The sequence below is a fragment of the Lampris incognitus genome, chromosome 16 (assembly GCF_029633865.1).
Source record: "Lampris incognitus isolate fLamInc1 chromosome 16, fLamInc1.hap2, whole genome shotgun sequence".
In the NCBI taxonomy this organism is placed as follows: domain Eukaryota; kingdom Metazoa; phylum Chordata; class Actinopteri; order Lampriformes; family Lampridae; genus Lampris; species Lampris incognitus.
In genome coordinates this window covers 29,459,725-29,475,881 of record NC_079226.1, presented here as the reverse complement: position 1 = coordinate 29,475,881, position 16,157 = coordinate 29,459,725, and the positions used below count along the sequence as shown (strand labels likewise).

The following is a 16,157-nucleotide window of genomic DNA, read 5'->3' as shown; positions in this document are numbered from 1 at the left end:
TCACGAAGGCTCTTACTCTTAATTCTGAAAATTGTCACCACCGCTGGGTGACGTGTACTTTTTTGTATGCTGAATCCATCCACCCCGTTATTGACTATAAGCAAAGCCTTGCAATGTAAAAACAAAACAAACAACAAAAAAAACCAAATTTACAGCAAATAGATGGGTAGTCACTGGAAGGGTACATTCCCGGGGGCTGACATGTCTTAGTCACGGCTTTCAAATTTCTTTATGTCATTAAAGCGTGTGAAAAGTTCCCAATAAGGGATTTTTCTTTCCAAGGGTTTACCCTTAATATTCGCTGTATAGAGAGGTTCCTCTTTCATTCTGATGAGCGCTGGTGATTATTAACCTCTGCTCAGACACATCGAGACACAGGCTGTCAGCAGACCTCAATGGAAAGCATTATCTCTGTACTTTGACACAGCCTAGAGGGCCGAATACACGACAAACAGAACAAAAAGAGCACAAATGTAAAAAAAGAACAAAAGAAAGAAAAAAACAACAGAATAGGACAGAATAGAATAGAATAGAAACTTTACTGCCCTTTGCAGATATTTTTTTCTTTGGAAGCAAAGGTCGGCTATCATCTCAATTACATAACAGGTCAATTATTTGATTACACCCTGTTTACTTCAACACGCCAGAGCGATGGTTGTATGGAGACTTTTCTTTGCCATTTTTCTCAACTGGATCCTGCGAAGCAATGCAGTCGACCTTCTGAGGCCAACTGCTGCATCAGGGGGTGAGTATGTGCCTAACTCTGAGGGACATATCTTATCCGGTGATGTAATGGTAAATAAAACCATGGGTGACTCTTGAACGTCAGTCACGGATCATCACACAGCAGCCAACTACCAATATGGGCAATTTGGGCATGTCTCATTGAAATACACTATCTCGATAACATACGTCGGTTTGACACTATTGACTTTGGTGTAAATTGTGGATTCGTGCAATTTGTATAAGGTAGGTCAACTCTACTCTGCAGCATTTAGGTGCATTTAACCTCTGCTACACTACTGTTTTTATCATGTTTTCAACTCGAATGGCATTCAGAATCTGAAAATTAAAAAAGAAAAGAAAAAAAAGCTGATATAAATTCTCAGTTTGTAACATCAGTTTGCTAAACATTGCTGTGTGGAGTTTAGCACCATGCCCAGTTATTTTTCCACCTACGATGAATGGTCAGCCATATCTATCCAGTACACATCAGCATCGGTACAGGATGCAATATGTGACAATACTGATTTTATATTCCCATCTCCTGATTAATGGCGGTGCCTTTATTAGATATCAGTCAGTTGTGATTATTAGAGACGGTGACGACTGATGAGCACACATCAATTGTAAGAAGTGACTGTATGCACAATATTCTGCTGAAAATAAAAACATAACCCACACATTGCCGAACAGCAAGATTTCAGGAGGTTGAGGCATCTCTGACTTTTGACTTATTTGGTCCTTTCCCATTGCAGTTTTTGCTAATTTTGCAATGCCAACCCCTAGTGTGGACATGTCTTTCTACAGTATTATTATCATTCTTGAACCTCTATCGGATATAGCCTGCACACCTGAGACTGAAATAACTATTTGACTATTGCATACTAGCGCAGACGTTTCTTCTCTACTTTGCAATAGGAATATGTATATATAACATTTTCAATATATAATTTCTCTTTCAGTTCTTCCCTCCGGACCCACGGTGAAATGCTGGTGTGCGGGCTTACCTAAGCAAACCTTCTGCTCCTGGGCTGAACCTCCACATCATCTTCCCACACAGTACATTGCCTCCTACAGGTAACCCTGTGGACCACCTCTGAACTGAACAAGCAAAATACCACCAACAGAAACAAAAACTGTGGCTGATCAATATGTGTTCAAGTTGCCTGCACGCCTGTGTTTGTCTCTCCATGAACGACAGGGAGAGGCACAGATGGTCAGTCACCAAGCAGTGCAGCATCTTATTGTCCAACTCTTCCTCACCGATAGCGAACTCGACAGCTTCCCCGTCAGCCAGGCAGGTAATGATAAGCAGGTCAACTGCTGACATCTGTGTTATCGCTCTGCACAAATCCCGGTCTTCTTAATTGTTCCTCGACAACTGTGATTGACAGCTGATAGAGCGAGCCACAAGTCAAAACCTTTTTGATGTTGAGATGTACTACGTTATACCATTGACGAAGCATGTAAAATTTCCACATATGGATATTATGGTTGGAAATGGAGAAGAAAACACAGAAATTAAATCAGTTAAATCCAATTTCTCTCTGTTTCCTGAAAAAAGAAAAAATAAGACTTACAAAGATGAGACAATATCTGCAATACACTGACATGAGGGACTTTGCATTATCATATAGTAGTCCTATGCATGCAGTTGCATTATTAAAGCTACATTACTCAGTATTACATGTTGTCTGCTGCAGCTCTGGTACTGCCACCTGGAGGACCTGAAGCTTCTTACGGACTACATATTCAACCTGACGGCCATCACCCCTCTGGGCAACAGCTCGCATTTAACAAGTTTTATGATGGAGGACATCGGTAAGGGCCTGAGTCAAATGCAATCCAATACACGAATATGCGGTTTAAAAATGCAGTTTGAGTTGTGCATCCGGGCAGCATAGCAGTCTATTCCGTTACCTACCAACACGGGGATCGCCGGTTCGAATCCCCATGTTACCTCCGGCTTGGTCGGTCGTCCCTACAGACACAATTGGCCGTGTCTGCGGATGGGAATTCGGATGTGGGTATGTGTCCTGGTCGCTGCACTAGTGCCTCCTCTGGTCGGTGGGGGGCACCTGTTCAGGGGGGAGGGGAACTGGGGGTGAATAGCGTGACCCTTCCACGCGCTACGTCCCCCTGGCGAAACTCCTCACTGTCAGGTGAAAAGAAGCTGCTGGTGACTCCACATGTACCGGAGGAGGCATGTGGTAGTCTGCAGCCCTCCCCAGATCAGCGGGGCGGTGGGGGGGGGGGGAGCAATGACCCGGGACAGCTCGGAGAGTGGGGTAATTGGCCGGGTACAATTGGGGAGAAAAAAATGGGGGAGAGGGGGGGGGTTATGTTTGATATCATTCACACACCCCCGGGTTATTCTGCTGAGACGTATAGACTACTATGAGAGCCCATTATTTCTGAATTGAGCATGCCAGTGTTATTGCATCAAATCTCTCAGCTCACTTCTGTGTATGACACACTACGCGTGGTGTAGTGTGACTGTGAATTCATTGGCCGAGGGAAATGTTGGCACGGTTGATGCATCTCTCTGTCTCTGTTTCTGTTTCTGTTGCTCTGTAGTGAAACCAGACCCTCCCGCAGATGTGCAGGTTTCCCTTGTAGGTTTCAGGAAGCTGTCTGTGAAATGGTCCCCTCCCCCGACTTGGTCAAATCTGAATATCTTTCCCCTAAAATACCAGATCCGCTACCAATGGGAGAACAGGGGCAATTAAAGAAACGCTGCATGTAAGTTTCGGCTAGCTCCTGTGTGGCTGACATTTTTACAGCGTCATGGCATCAGAATATAGAATAACGTAGCATGTGATATAGGGGGCCGTAGCCGCACAGTTCTGCTGGTTTCCCCACTGTGCCGGGTAGTTTATTACCTTCGCCTCTTGTGGGCAGGTCTGAAAAGCCATTCGGTTGGCTGGGACAGCTGATAAAATAGCTGAACATTATCAGGTCACTATGACACACTATGATAGACTTGTCTGTGTCCAGAAATGTGCACAGTCACGTATGAACACGTGGGGCGAAACAAAATTAGACAAAAAAAGGGAAATTCTGCTACCAAAACCAGTTCCCGGTTTTGTTCTTTTATTTTAAACTTTTGTGATAAAATTAAACACTGAAAACAAGGAAGTATTGCTTTGTTGCGCAACATTGATAGCGTAGCTGGTCCTTTTTCTTGCTTTTATTTTGAAACTCTCATATCACCTTTGCCCCCTTCCAGGCTGGGTCCGTATGAGAGCCAGCACGGTGGACCTGAGGGGGGCTGCTGCCAGGCCAGCTGCAGGTGTGTGCTATGGAGCTGCTGGGCCTGGGAGAGTGCAGCCAATGGAGCGCGCCCGTTACAGTCCCCATGACAATGCCCTAAAGCCTTTAAGTCACATCTTGTTATTTATTGTCCTCATCTTTTTAAAATGCACAAACAATGCAAGTAATAGTTAATGTTGGTTTTGTTTTTATTTACAAAGACATGCCGTTTACACACTTGTCCTCAATAAGCATTAGGTAACATGCTTTCTATGACGCCCATGTCTATAATGCATTATACATATACTTGCAAATTATACTTATAGCTTATAGTTATAAGCGCTCATAAATATTCATAATGTGTTGATTTTGATGATGAACAACTGAATGATGAAAATTTACATTTCGCTAACGCAATGTTTCCCAAAAAAAACTCACTCTAATGACTCAACTGACTTGTTATTGAGCATTATGAATATTTATGAGCGCTTATAACTATAATTATACAGCTATAAGCAGATTATAATGCATCATAAGTATGTTTATAATGATTATAGACATCATAGAGTGTGTTACCAGTCATTGCAATGCAGAAAAGAAGGCTCGGTTTCATTCTCCACCCTAGCGGTTTGTTGGTCTTTTGTCGGTTGATTCGTCATGTCCTGAATGAAATAAAACTTTCAAAAGCAAAGTCATACTTTCATATTTGCTTCATGAGATGTCAGTCAATTACGTCCACCACCAGCGGGGTGACAAACTCAGAGTGCCTGACACCAGGGTGAATGACGGCGGTCTGGGGAGGGTGCACCAGCACTTTCTCTGGGCTGTGGGTTCCCGGGCCCTGGGACGGCTAAAGAGTAGCTTGGCCTCTTTGTGCGTCCCTGCATGGAGAAGGTGGGGCTGGCGCTGTAGGTAGACATCCGGGTTGGTGCTGTTGTATCGTCCCGGCCCGGGGGTCTTGGACAGGTCCTCGGAGGGGTGGCCTCCGACATCCATCCGCCTTGAGAAGCTGTACCTGGCGCTGGACGACTTGTTGGGAATCTGGGAACCCCATCAGATTGGGGAGTGTGTGTACCTGGTAGAACGGGATAGAAACGACGGCAACGCACGGTGAATTTAGAGGAATTCAGATCCGGCACGTTTCATGAATCTCCGTGGTAGAGGAGTTTAAGACTCGCAGTAGACTCTTTCAGAAACTCTCTCTCTCTCATCCTCTCTCCTCTCTCTCCTCTCTCCTTCTCTCTCTCTCTCTCTCTCTCCTCTCCTCCTCTCTCTCTCTCTCTCTCTCTCTCTCTCTCTCTCCTCTCTCTCTCTCTCTTCTCTCTCTCTCTCTCTCTCTCTCTCTTCTCTCTCTCTCTCTCTCTCTTCTCTCTCTCTCTCTCTCTCCTCTGCCTCCCTGGGCTCACCTGTTGGGCGCAGGCACAGTATCCACAGATCGGTATCGGGTGCGGGAGCCGATGGTGTAACATGGGCGGTCTGCGATGAGAGTTTAGTGGTGGAGCGTTCTCTGGGCTGTAAGCTCCTGGCCCTGGCGTCTGGAGCAACTGTGCTATATGAGAGACAAAGAGACAGGAAATGTGTTGTATGCAGGCAATATTCTGCTCTACTCAAAGATGAAGATAGTGTGTCAAAGTGACTTAGATAAGAGAGATTTTGTCACTACCCTCTCCTGGATGTCAGGTATAACCCTCTGGCTCTCTGAGTGCCAGTTAAAGCTCCAGAAACTGAACTGAAAAAGGGATTTACCGTTTCATCGACTCTGGTTTTTGAGAAAATGAGGACGGTAGAGCGATGAGAGAGGGCCGGTTATTTTGAATGTGTCTCACCGGCACGCCGTCCCCTGCCCAGCATGGTGTAGGACGGGGTTCCCCACGCGGGCCAAACCGGGTCATCTTGGCATCAATGTGGTACCGGGGACCTGGGCTGGAGTCCACAGAGACCACTGTGGAAAACAGAGCCCATCACAAAAGAAGCGCCGTCATTCCCTGGTCCGTAAGCCGGGTTAGGTAATGATATAACTGACGTCAACTTAGCTCTTCATGAGGAAATTGCTTCATCGCATCTGCATCTTTGTGATACCGATGCAGATGCTCCTGCTGCACTGAAGGAGTTCTGACTATGCTGGCTAGCGACAGGCTCGCAGGTGAACAGATACTCTAGTAGTTAAATCGCTGTGGGTGTCATAGTGAGTGATGCAGTCGGTGGAAAACGCACTGGCGCTGCTCATGCGGCTGTGGAAGGAGTAGGCAGGGGCTGCTGGGCTTGGTGACATCATGGTTGATGTAACCGACCGTAGGGGCAGAGCGTAGCGACCAGGTCCCGGCCCTAGCAACCAGAGAAGGACGGTGATGACAATAGACAATGAATGGATACAGTGGATTGAACACCAGGCGATCTATGGTCTCCGTCATTTCTAGGCTTGGGCTCCATATGTTCCGGTTAGTCAGACACCACATGGACCATGGATCGGGGCTTAGTGAGCCGCTCGCATATATGCAAGGGGAACTTAAAAAATCATGGTACAGTGGGTCTCCTTTTTAAAAGTCAATAAAAGTTGGTGTCAGTAAGAGATATAACAAGTTTACAACAGCCATTAAAGACATTTATATGCTTTCTAAAAGGACAGGCAATAATTTGGATTTTTTTTTTATGGTTATGCATGTTGATATCTTTGCTGATTGAAACTGGATTGTAAATGAAGCAGAAGCTTCAAACAGGCTGTGAAACGTGATTGTATGTAGCTGTCAGAGGCTTTAAAACCAGGCAGAATACAGGGTACACTTGCAAACGTGGATGACCCCACAAAAGCACACTCTTATGTGCACACAAACACACACACACACACACACACACACACACCACACACACACACACACACACACACACAACACACACACACACACACACAGGTTCTTTTAACTAACCTCTCTCTCTGCTAGCGATTAGCGGGCGTCTCTTGACCATCTCTTCCATAACCGTTCCACCTTCTTCCTTCTCTCTGTCTCTCTTCCTCCTCTTCTTCTCCTTCTTCCTCTTCCAGCTCCTCTGTCACGTCAGACACATGCCTCTCTTTGTGTGGGCCTGCACGAGTAAAAACCACAGCCTCCCAGCCTGAATTATACATGACCACACAAGGCAGAGAAACCTTATCCCGACAATGGCCAAATCTGCTGCTCACCTCCCTCTTCCAGGGGCCCGAGCATGACAAAAGGCTCTCGCAGCATATCTCTGCTTACGGCTGCAGCGAGCGAGCCTATTCTGGGGTCCTCGATAGCTCCGAAAACCAAGGAGAACAGGAGGGGGGGGGCTATTGAGTTAAAAGAGGGGATTTGGGACTTGCAAACAAATTTGATCTCAAATTCAAGTATCGGAGGTTTTTTTTTCATACAATATCGCATATACAGGAAAGGGGGGATGTGCATTGCTGAGGGGCGAGGGACTCCGGCGGGAAAGCGTACAAGACGGTGTTCTCTAGATCGTCTTGGTCTTATCGGTAGCAACATAAAATGTGGCCCATTTGTCATCGTATTGCAAGGCTTTGGGCCTCTGCAGTACAACAGAACACGTGGTACACTCAGCGAAGTGATACGGCAGCGTGTGTGTGTGTGTGTGTGTGTGTGTGTGTGTGTGTGTGTGTGTGTGTGTCTGTGTGTGTGTGTGTGCTGTAACGCGGTGTTACTAATAGCACGAGTCAGTCAGCTCACTTCCCCTTAACAAACACAGGACTTTTGATTATGCTTGGTAAAGTCCACATCTCCACAAACCTAAACGGTCTGACTCCAAACCCTGCTTTCATCGGTTCCTTGTTGAACTCGAGCAGTCTGGCGCCTTAATTGACGATGTGAAAAACAAAAAAAAAGCTATAAAGACTTCTGATATCTTAAAGAGAGTACATTTTATTTGAACTGTGAGAGGACTTTGGACTCTCTTGGTCTGTACAAAGTTCTCTCTCTCTCTCTCTCTCTCTCCTCTCTCTCTCTCTCTCATCTCTCTCTCTCTCTCTCTCTCTCTCTCTCTCTCTCCTCTCTCCTCCTCTCTCTCTCTCTCTCTCTCTCTCCTCTCTCTCTGTGTAACAGTTGTATACCTCTTTGTTGTAAATAAAAGTTTTTTTGGGGGGGACAGGACTTACACTCGACTGATGTGGTTGAATGCTCAAACAAATTGAGTTCAGATTCAGGGGGACAAGCAACTGTCTCTTGTTGGAAATCCCTGAAAACTCCCGAGAGAAATACTGGATAGCCCTATCTGGGGCATTTTCTTGCGCGACACAGTAAGATCCCAAAAAAGACTGGTCATTAATGGCAAAGATAGTCAGAAAAGTATAAAAAGCAAACAAAAAAAATGCCAAGCCACAGCTTTGTCATATCCGGCATTTCCTCGCTCGCTCCAGTCATAACATATTCACGAATCCGGGGGACGTACCGGAAGTAAACAAGTTGCAATTACTGCGGTTGCGTCTCCCTACAATACACGCGCGTCCAAGCTGTCATAAGAGAGTGTACTTTTTTTTAACTTTTACTTTTACTTTCTATGTAACGTTACTTTTGACAACGACGTCTAGGAGTTCGGGGAGAACCTGTGCAGTTCTCAGCTTGCTCCAAACTTCAACTTTTTTTTGGGGGGGGGGGTGTTCGGGTGGTGCGGTCTATTCCGTTGCCTACCAACACGGGATCGCCGGTTCGAATCTCCGTGTTACCTTCGGCTTCGTCGGGCATCCCTACATACACAATTGGCCCGTGTGCGCGGGTGGGAAGCCGGATGTAAGTATGTGTCCTGGTCGCTGCACTAGCGCCTCCTCTGGTCGGTCGGGGCGCCTGTTCGGGGGGGGGAGGGACTAGCGTGAATCTCCCGCGCGCTACGTCCCCCTGGCGAAACCTCTTCACTGTCAGTGATAAGAAGCGGCTGGCGACTCCACACCTATCGGAGGTGCATTTGGTACTCTTCAGCCCTCCCGGATCGGCAGAGGGGAGTGGAGCAGTGACCGGGATGGCCTCGGAAGAGTGGGGTACAACTGGGGTGGGGGAAAAGAAGGGGGACTCAATGCGAAACATGCAAGCCTGTACTTCATGAAGAGTGCCCCTGTCTGAGGCCATACTCTTTACATAGAGTCCCCGGGCGCGCAGAGGACCAAGATGTTCGCCAGAAGTGGATCAGGAATACTGCCAGAAAAGACTCTGTTCCCAATAACAACAGCACGGTAGGTTTTGGTAAACAGTATAGTCAATCTCTGTTCATCTGGGGTTAGGGTTACTACCCATGCTGCTGTCCTACTCTGCAGGAAGCAGTAGACACTGACTCAACTACGGCTTGCCAATGCCAATGCAGTAATGGTGGCGCCGCTGAATGGCGGAACGCACAAATCGGTTTCCCAGATTCGCCTGCAGTCTCTCTTTCCTCCCCGCCGCAGCTCATACGGGTCTCATTTGAGCACTGGCCTCGCTCTCAGGCTGGAAATGAAAGTAGCTGTGGCAGAAAGGCCTGATTGATGGTCCATGGTTTTGGCTAATCTAGCATTAACATTTGGCTGAGCAGGACGTATTTGGCTCCTGGCGGGGCAGACTCTGGTCCACATTCAGCCACTTACCCACAAGTTATACTTTAATGATAATCCCTAAAGACAGGGGTAACTAAAGCCCCCGGGAGCAGAGCCCTAACCAAAGACACACTGGTTAAATATTAAGTAACGGTGATTGTGGCGGTGCCAGGTTTGGTAGCAGGACTCTGCTGTGACATCAGTGCAGGGCAAGAGACATATACGGGCTTGGGTTACACTGCCACCAGGTAAGACAAGGAGAGGGGAAGCGTGTTAGAGGACATGACTCACTGTGCTGAGGCCGGCACGGAGATGGGGGAATAGATTCATTGCGAAATGGGATTATGCAGATGAAAACCGTTAGACATCTGCAGGTTCTTCGGGGTGGAAGAGCTGTCAGTTGATGTCGGAGACCAAAGGACTGTAGAGGGCTTCACAAGCAGACGAAACAACAGCTCACAAGATGGAATCACAGGATTTTTGGGGGGGGGGGGGCGATGTTGGGTTGATGACAGCATCCTTTCATCGTCGTCATATTCTTGCCTGAATTAGAATTTCCTTGCTGAACTTGAAAGAATTTAACGTCAGCTAAATACAATCGCTGACCAGACCTCGTTATCTCTAATCCTAGTTGATGAGGGGGGATATCATACGATAATCCTCTAAGGGAGATCAAGTGCTGGATCAACCAAGGAACATTCTTCCTGGTAGGGATTTATCCCAGCAGAGCAGATGCTTTCTTCCTGTACAGAGAGGAACCTGGTTGAAGGCCAGTCTGCCTGAATCCCTACAACATCCCCTCTGCCATAAGGAAGCTAAGAGGGACGCTAATCTATACGCTGTGGTTAATAGGTTTGTTATGTCTTCCCCTGGTTAGTCTAATTGTGCAACCAACCCAGACAGGTATGACAGTGCAAGTGCTCTCATACTAGCACCACTCTCCCCGCACCGACATGAAGAGTTTTGTGGGACCTTTCGGTACCCAAATATCTTCAGGCTGAGAGGAGGATTTGAGAAGGGTTGCAAAGGGACGGTTTCTGCATGCAACAAAACTCCTCGAAAACACATGCCTTGTTGTTTTGCAGGGAAATTTGAGGGGGGGGGGATTATAAAGTCATCATCTTCATCTTGTTAGCTTTGGACACATCAACCACATGATTAAAAACAAAAAAAGTCCCACATCAGCTAATAATATCATGTGTTCCTGTTGCAAAGCAGTAAAGTCATATTCCCCCACAAGAGACGACTATCAGACCAGGACAGAGGAAATGAAGAAATGATGTGCGTCAGCGTCATCGCGTGAAACAACATAGCAGAATGACACCGTCTTCAGTCATTAAGCTTTTCTGTCTTTTTACTCGCTATACATAACTTAAGAAATAAAACATAATTTTACACATTTTTTTTAAATATGATGGTACAATTCAGTACAAAAATAAAGGGCAATGAAACACAAACATCATTATGTCATCAGTCACATACTGTTCCCCCAAAAACAGAACTGGGTGGACTGTTTCGCTGCATACTCCGCTTACATAACAAAGCATGGATTAGAAGAAATACTGTACTGATCTCCCCCCTCCCCCCCTCCCCCAATGAATACAGTGAAATTTGGGGCTTTGTTCCGTTGGCCTGGTCCTTGAACGTCTTTAAAGTGTGAGGTGAGTGACCACTAGATGGCGCCGGAGATCCATTAGGTTTGCGTTGAAATCTTCAGGGTGGCCGCGGTGAGCTCCTACAAAGGTCGTGATCCCTCTCGCGCCCTTCTAGAGCGTTTCTAGAACACATGTGCAACACTCGTCGGACGCTTTCACATTGTCTGACCCCGCCGTCTCGTCTTTTTTATTCTCAGCACGTTCAGAGCACATCATGCAGCCGCTTCATCCAAACACCCTTCACCTTTCCAAGTCATGCGCGCTGAAAACAGGCATACCTTGGCCGTGCATATGCAGCTATTCCCACACGCTGTGGACCCTTTGAACTCAGAAATCACAATCAATATTCTCTTAAAAGTGAAGTAGCCAAATATTCTCTCTTTTTTTCTTTTTTCTTTTTTTTCCCATGCCATGAAAGTAGGAGATCCATGCCAACCGTCCGTTCTCAACCTGTGTCGGCTTTACCGTGTCTGGCAAAACAATGTTTATAATGTCTGAGACGGGTGCAGCTCGCATGAAGAAGTAGAAGAAGAAGCAGAAGAAGAAGAAGAAGAAGAAGCCCTCAGTTTGTCTTCGGATGTCCGCTCATTTGCATGACTAGTGTGCATGCAAAAGTTGCAGAGCACAATGTCTTTGTAATTCACACATACAAACACAAGAACTCTTGTTCTCTCTCTCTCTCTCTCTCTCTCTCTCTCCTCTCTCTCTCTCTCTCTCTCTCTCTCTCTCTCTCTCTCTCTCTCTCTCTCTCTCTCACTCTCTCGCTCTCTCTCTCTCTCTCTCGCTCTCTCTCACTCTCTCTCACTCTCTCTATTTATTGTACACACACAGCCCACGCGCACACACACAGGCAAACATACAAATCACACTCATGTTGTCTTGACAGGCTGTCTTGACTCGGAGGCCTGGGTGTAGCAGGTGCTATAACTTATCCCCTTGGAGTACCTAAATCACACAAGAAGACGCCTGTTAGAAATCATCTGCAGTCTTCACAAATAGTCTAACTTTGAGTCTGTGCATGTCTGTCACCCATGTGTATGTGCAGCGGTATTCAATTATGTGCCATCATGGCGGTCCGTGTGTATTCAGATTTTCTTTCCAACCCAACAGTGCACCAGCTGATCTCACTGATTATTCCTCTTAAATCAAAATAGTCCTCCTTAAATTAAAATTAGCTGGTGTAGTGTTTGCTTGGAAAGAAAACCTGCTTACTCATGGAACCTCCATGGCATGTGTGTTGGAGTCTGTGTGTCGTGCGCACTGAATGCATGTGTTCGTGCATGTATTTCAGTGTTATATGCACGTGGTGTGTGTGTGTGTGTGTGTGTGTGTGTGTATGTGCCGTAAATGTATATGTGGGTGCTGTGCATGCAAGAAATGTACATGTTTGTGCGCTCCGTTACATATGCATATATTCAGTCTCATGCTCCAACAGTGATGCTTACCTACCTGGTTGCGAGCTTTGTGGGATTTCTGCATCAACACTCTCCACTGGTCGTACAGCTTCATCGACATGCCGCTGCAGCCGTAGGCATGCTTCCGTACCCAGCTGAAGAACTGCTTCAGCTCCCTCCGCAGGTGAGTTGGAGTCTCCGCTCGACTTTGAGTCACAGGAGCCTGACATCAGTCGTTCTGCACAGAGAGGCAGAGAGAGAGCGAGAGAGAGAGAGGAGCGGCGGGGGGGGGGGGGTGGAGGTGGAGGGAGATGCAATTAGAAAAGCGAAAACGAGGAAATTAGGAGGAAGAATACATCTGAACATGGGGAGAGGTGGAGGAGCAGAGTAAGAGAGTAGGAGGTGAACCGTTTACGGGCGAACGCCACGATGAAAGGAAAAGTTGATGGGGCGGCAGAGAGAGAGCAGATTTAGAGAGGAATAAAAATTGGTGTGTTTGTGTGTGTGTATGTGTGTGTGTGTGTGTGTGTGTGTGTGTGTGTGTGTGTGTGTGTGTGTGTGTGCGTGTGCGTGCCTGTCCTCACCACTGAGGGGGGTCGATGCAGCGGTGGGGTGGCTCCACTCGCTCCAGATGCCTGCTTTGCGGGAGCCGTAGATGCCTACGGGGTTGCAGCGGACCTGAGGAAAATGCGACATTATAAAGTTATTACACACTGAATTTGGGCGGATACTTTGCAAGCGCGTTTGCCCAAAGATGGACACAACGAGCACACACGGGCGCGCATAGTCAACAACACAGATACCCAGATAGGCAGACAAACCACTGGCACGCACAAGCACACACACACACACACACACATGCAACAAACCATACCTGAACAAAATACACAGTCCCTGGTCTCAGTCCAGCCAGTCGACAAGATGTCTGGTTGCCCACATCATCCATCACCTATGTGGAAAATGCCACAAATAAACAAAAACACAAACAGACACACAAAAAAAAATGTGATTGATGTAGGTCTCTGACCGCAGTCCTGAGCGCAACGGGGCAAAAAAGAGGTGGGAAGCGAGCCGGGAGCAAGATGTAGAAACCGCGACCGCAAACCATGCACAGACCTAAACAAACATGTACACCACATTGTTTAGTGGCTCCTAATCAGCGAGTTATAAAACACAATTCCAACATCTGTCTGTCCTCTGGGGAAAGTCTGCTCTCTTTTCCTTATTACAGGTCGGAATCTGCGGAGATACATTAATTACACATGGACGAAGATGTGAGAAACACTTTCAGGGGCGCCACACAGACAGAACTAGGGTGACACACACACATACACACACAGCGATGCAAACATGCAGAGACAGAAGACATACCTAAGGACAGACAAGCCAACACACACACACACACACACACACACACGAACATGGGTGCTCACACGTAGCCCAAAGCTAATAAGCTCATCCCATGGTCCCCCCCCCCCCTTTCATAACCACTTTGTCTCTGGCATGCTGTCTGTAAACACTTGCCCTGAATGACTACAACAGAACACAGAAGCATGAAAATTACAGACATCGGAGGGCTAATGATTTGACACAGGGGAGCAGACGGAGAAGTCACCGCTCAGCTCCTCCGCGGCCATATTGAAGACATTAACCGTCGAGATGTACTCCTTCATTCCTGAGCATGACCTCATGATTAGCGCCGGTTCGTGGGGAAATGTCGTTTGTTTTGCGCCATCGAAAGCACCTTGAAGCCGCTCAGATTTGTTTTGAGTCTCTCCTCGGCCTCCGAGACACGTCTCGTCTCTGCCCTCCCCCCCTCCGCCCCCCCCTCCTTCCCGTTTCCATTTGCTAGCAAAGACTTGCTTACATTACATCTGTGTAATTCCCCCTTAATTACTGAAGAATCTTCGCTCTTACCCAGAGGACACAGAGAGACTCTGAGAGGACTCAGACAGACTCAGAGAGGACTCAGAGAGACTCAGAGAGGACCCAGAGAAACTCTGAGACTCTAAGAGGACTCAGAGAGGATTCGGAGAGGGCTCAGACAGACCCTGAGACTCTGAGAGGACTCTGAGAGGGACTCAGAGAGGACTCAGAGAGGACTCAGAGAGATTCAGAGACTCCAAGAGGACTCAGAGAGGACCCAGAGAGGACTCAGAGAGGACTCAGAGAAGACCCAGAGAGGACTCAGAGAGGACTCAGACAGACTCTGAGAGGACTCAGAGAGGACCCAGAGAGGACTCAGAGAGGCTCAGACAGACTCTGAGAGGACTCAGAGAGGACTCAGACAGACTCAGAGAGGACTCAGAGAGCACCGTCTGCATGGCTATAGATGCTGTACTTTAACCATAACGTAGTGTAATGTATGAGTCCTGCATGTGTTCGAATTTTTCAAATTAGTGCACATGTAAGGGCCCCGCGCTGTTTTGTTTTTTTGTTTTTTTTACCCAGGGAAATTGATCAATGGATTTTTTTGATTGGCTCTTGAATTAACCCCATCTGGCATGGCAGGTCTCAGTCAGACTAAATTAGGAATGATTTCGTGACAAGGATGAGAAACAGCTGAGAAAATGCCGCTGTCACGTTATGTGTGGCGTGTGTGTGTGTGTGTGTGTGTGTGTGTGTGTGTGTGTGTGTGTGTGTGTGTGTGTGTGTGTGTGTCAGAGAGCAAGAGAGAACATGCATATTTGTGTGTATGATTGTGTCGTCCTTTTGTGGTGCGGCGGGTCTATCTAGTTCTGTCAGACCATGTGTCCTGTGTGTCGGGTGCAGCGACTGTCCATGATGTGTCCTGTACCTTCCAGTCCTGGCTGTCCTCCAGCCTGTAGCGGATCTGGTACTTGGCCTGGAAGAGGAAGTCTTTGAGGGCCGGCGGGGCCTCCCAGCGGACGCTCAGCTGGTCCTCCAGCTCCCCGACGCGACTCACCGTCACACCTGACGGGGGATCCGTAGTCACTGGAGGAAGAGGAGGGGGGGAGAAGAGGACGACAGACAGATCTCACATCTGCATTATGTGAAACGTTACACACTTTAACACCAAATTGAAGCGTTATTCTGGTCATTTGCGTGTTGGATTCAGAGTTGCTTTGGAAACCATCACAAAGATTTTTTTTGCGGGGGGCATTTTCCCCCCTTTTCTCCCCAATCATACATTGCCAATTACCCCCGCTCTTCTGAGCTGTTCTGGTTGCTGCTCCACCCTCTCTGCCGATCCGGGGAGGCTGCAGACTACCACATGCCTCCTCCGATACATGTGGAGTCGCCAACCGCTTCTTTTCACCTGACAGTGAGGAGTTTCACCAGGGGGACGCAGTGCACGGGAGGATCACGCTATTCCCCCCAGTCCTCCCACCCCCCGAACAGGCACATCGACCAACCAGAGGAGGCGCCTAGTGCAGTAACCAGGACACATACCCACATCTGGCTTCCCTACCTACAGACACAGCCAATTGTGTCTCTAGGATGTCCATCCAAGCCGGAGGTAACACAGGGATTCAAACCGGCCGATCCCCGAGTTGGTAGGCAACGGAATAGGACCGCTACGCCACCCGGATGCCTAACCATCACAAAGATTTTAGCACCACACAGTCTGAGGACTCA

The 16,157-nt window shown here is 47.6% G+C and overlaps 3 protein-coding genes across 3 annotated transcripts in view; 1 reads left to right on the top strand and 2 right to left on the bottom strand.

The window, feature by feature from the left end:
- The first annotated feature begins 651 nt into the window (after positions 1-651).
- Positions 652-4,442, top strand: ebi3 (Epstein-Barr virus induced 3). Its single transcript, XM_056295413.1, is given in 6 exon segments — positions 652-745; positions 1,686-1,800; positions 1,886-2,024; positions 2,427-2,544; positions 3,301-3,465; positions 3,990-4,442. Coding segments are annotated over 6 exon segments (738 nt in total). The 3' UTR covers positions 4,097-4,442.
- Positions 4,443-4,696: 254 nt separating this feature from the next.
- odf3l2a (outer dense fiber of sperm tails 3-like 2a) lies at positions 4,697-6,948 on the bottom strand. The gene is given in 11 exon segments (XM_056296467.1): positions 4,697-4,804; positions 4,806-4,874; positions 4,876-5,050; positions 5,382-5,446; positions 5,448-5,524; positions 5,802-5,850; positions 5,853-5,917; positions 6,190-6,226; positions 6,228-6,274; positions 6,277-6,300; positions 6,900-6,948. Coding segments are annotated over 11 exon segments (765 nt in total).
- A 5,009-nt stretch (positions 6,949-11,957) lies between these two features.
- The window catches only part of crlf1a (cytokine receptor-like factor 1a), a 5,537-nt gene continuing 1,337 nt past the window's right edge, over positions 11,958-16,157 (bottom strand). Inside the window, 6 exon segments of the mRNA XM_056295412.1 lie at positions 11,958-12,108; positions 12,613-12,742; positions 12,744-12,795; positions 13,142-13,235; positions 13,432-13,506; positions 15,355-15,512. Coding sequence (XP_056151387.1) covers positions 12,085-12,108; positions 12,613-12,742; positions 12,744-12,795; positions 13,142-13,235; positions 13,432-13,506; positions 15,355-15,512 — 533 coding nt within the window. The 3' untranslated portion in view covers positions 11,958-12,084.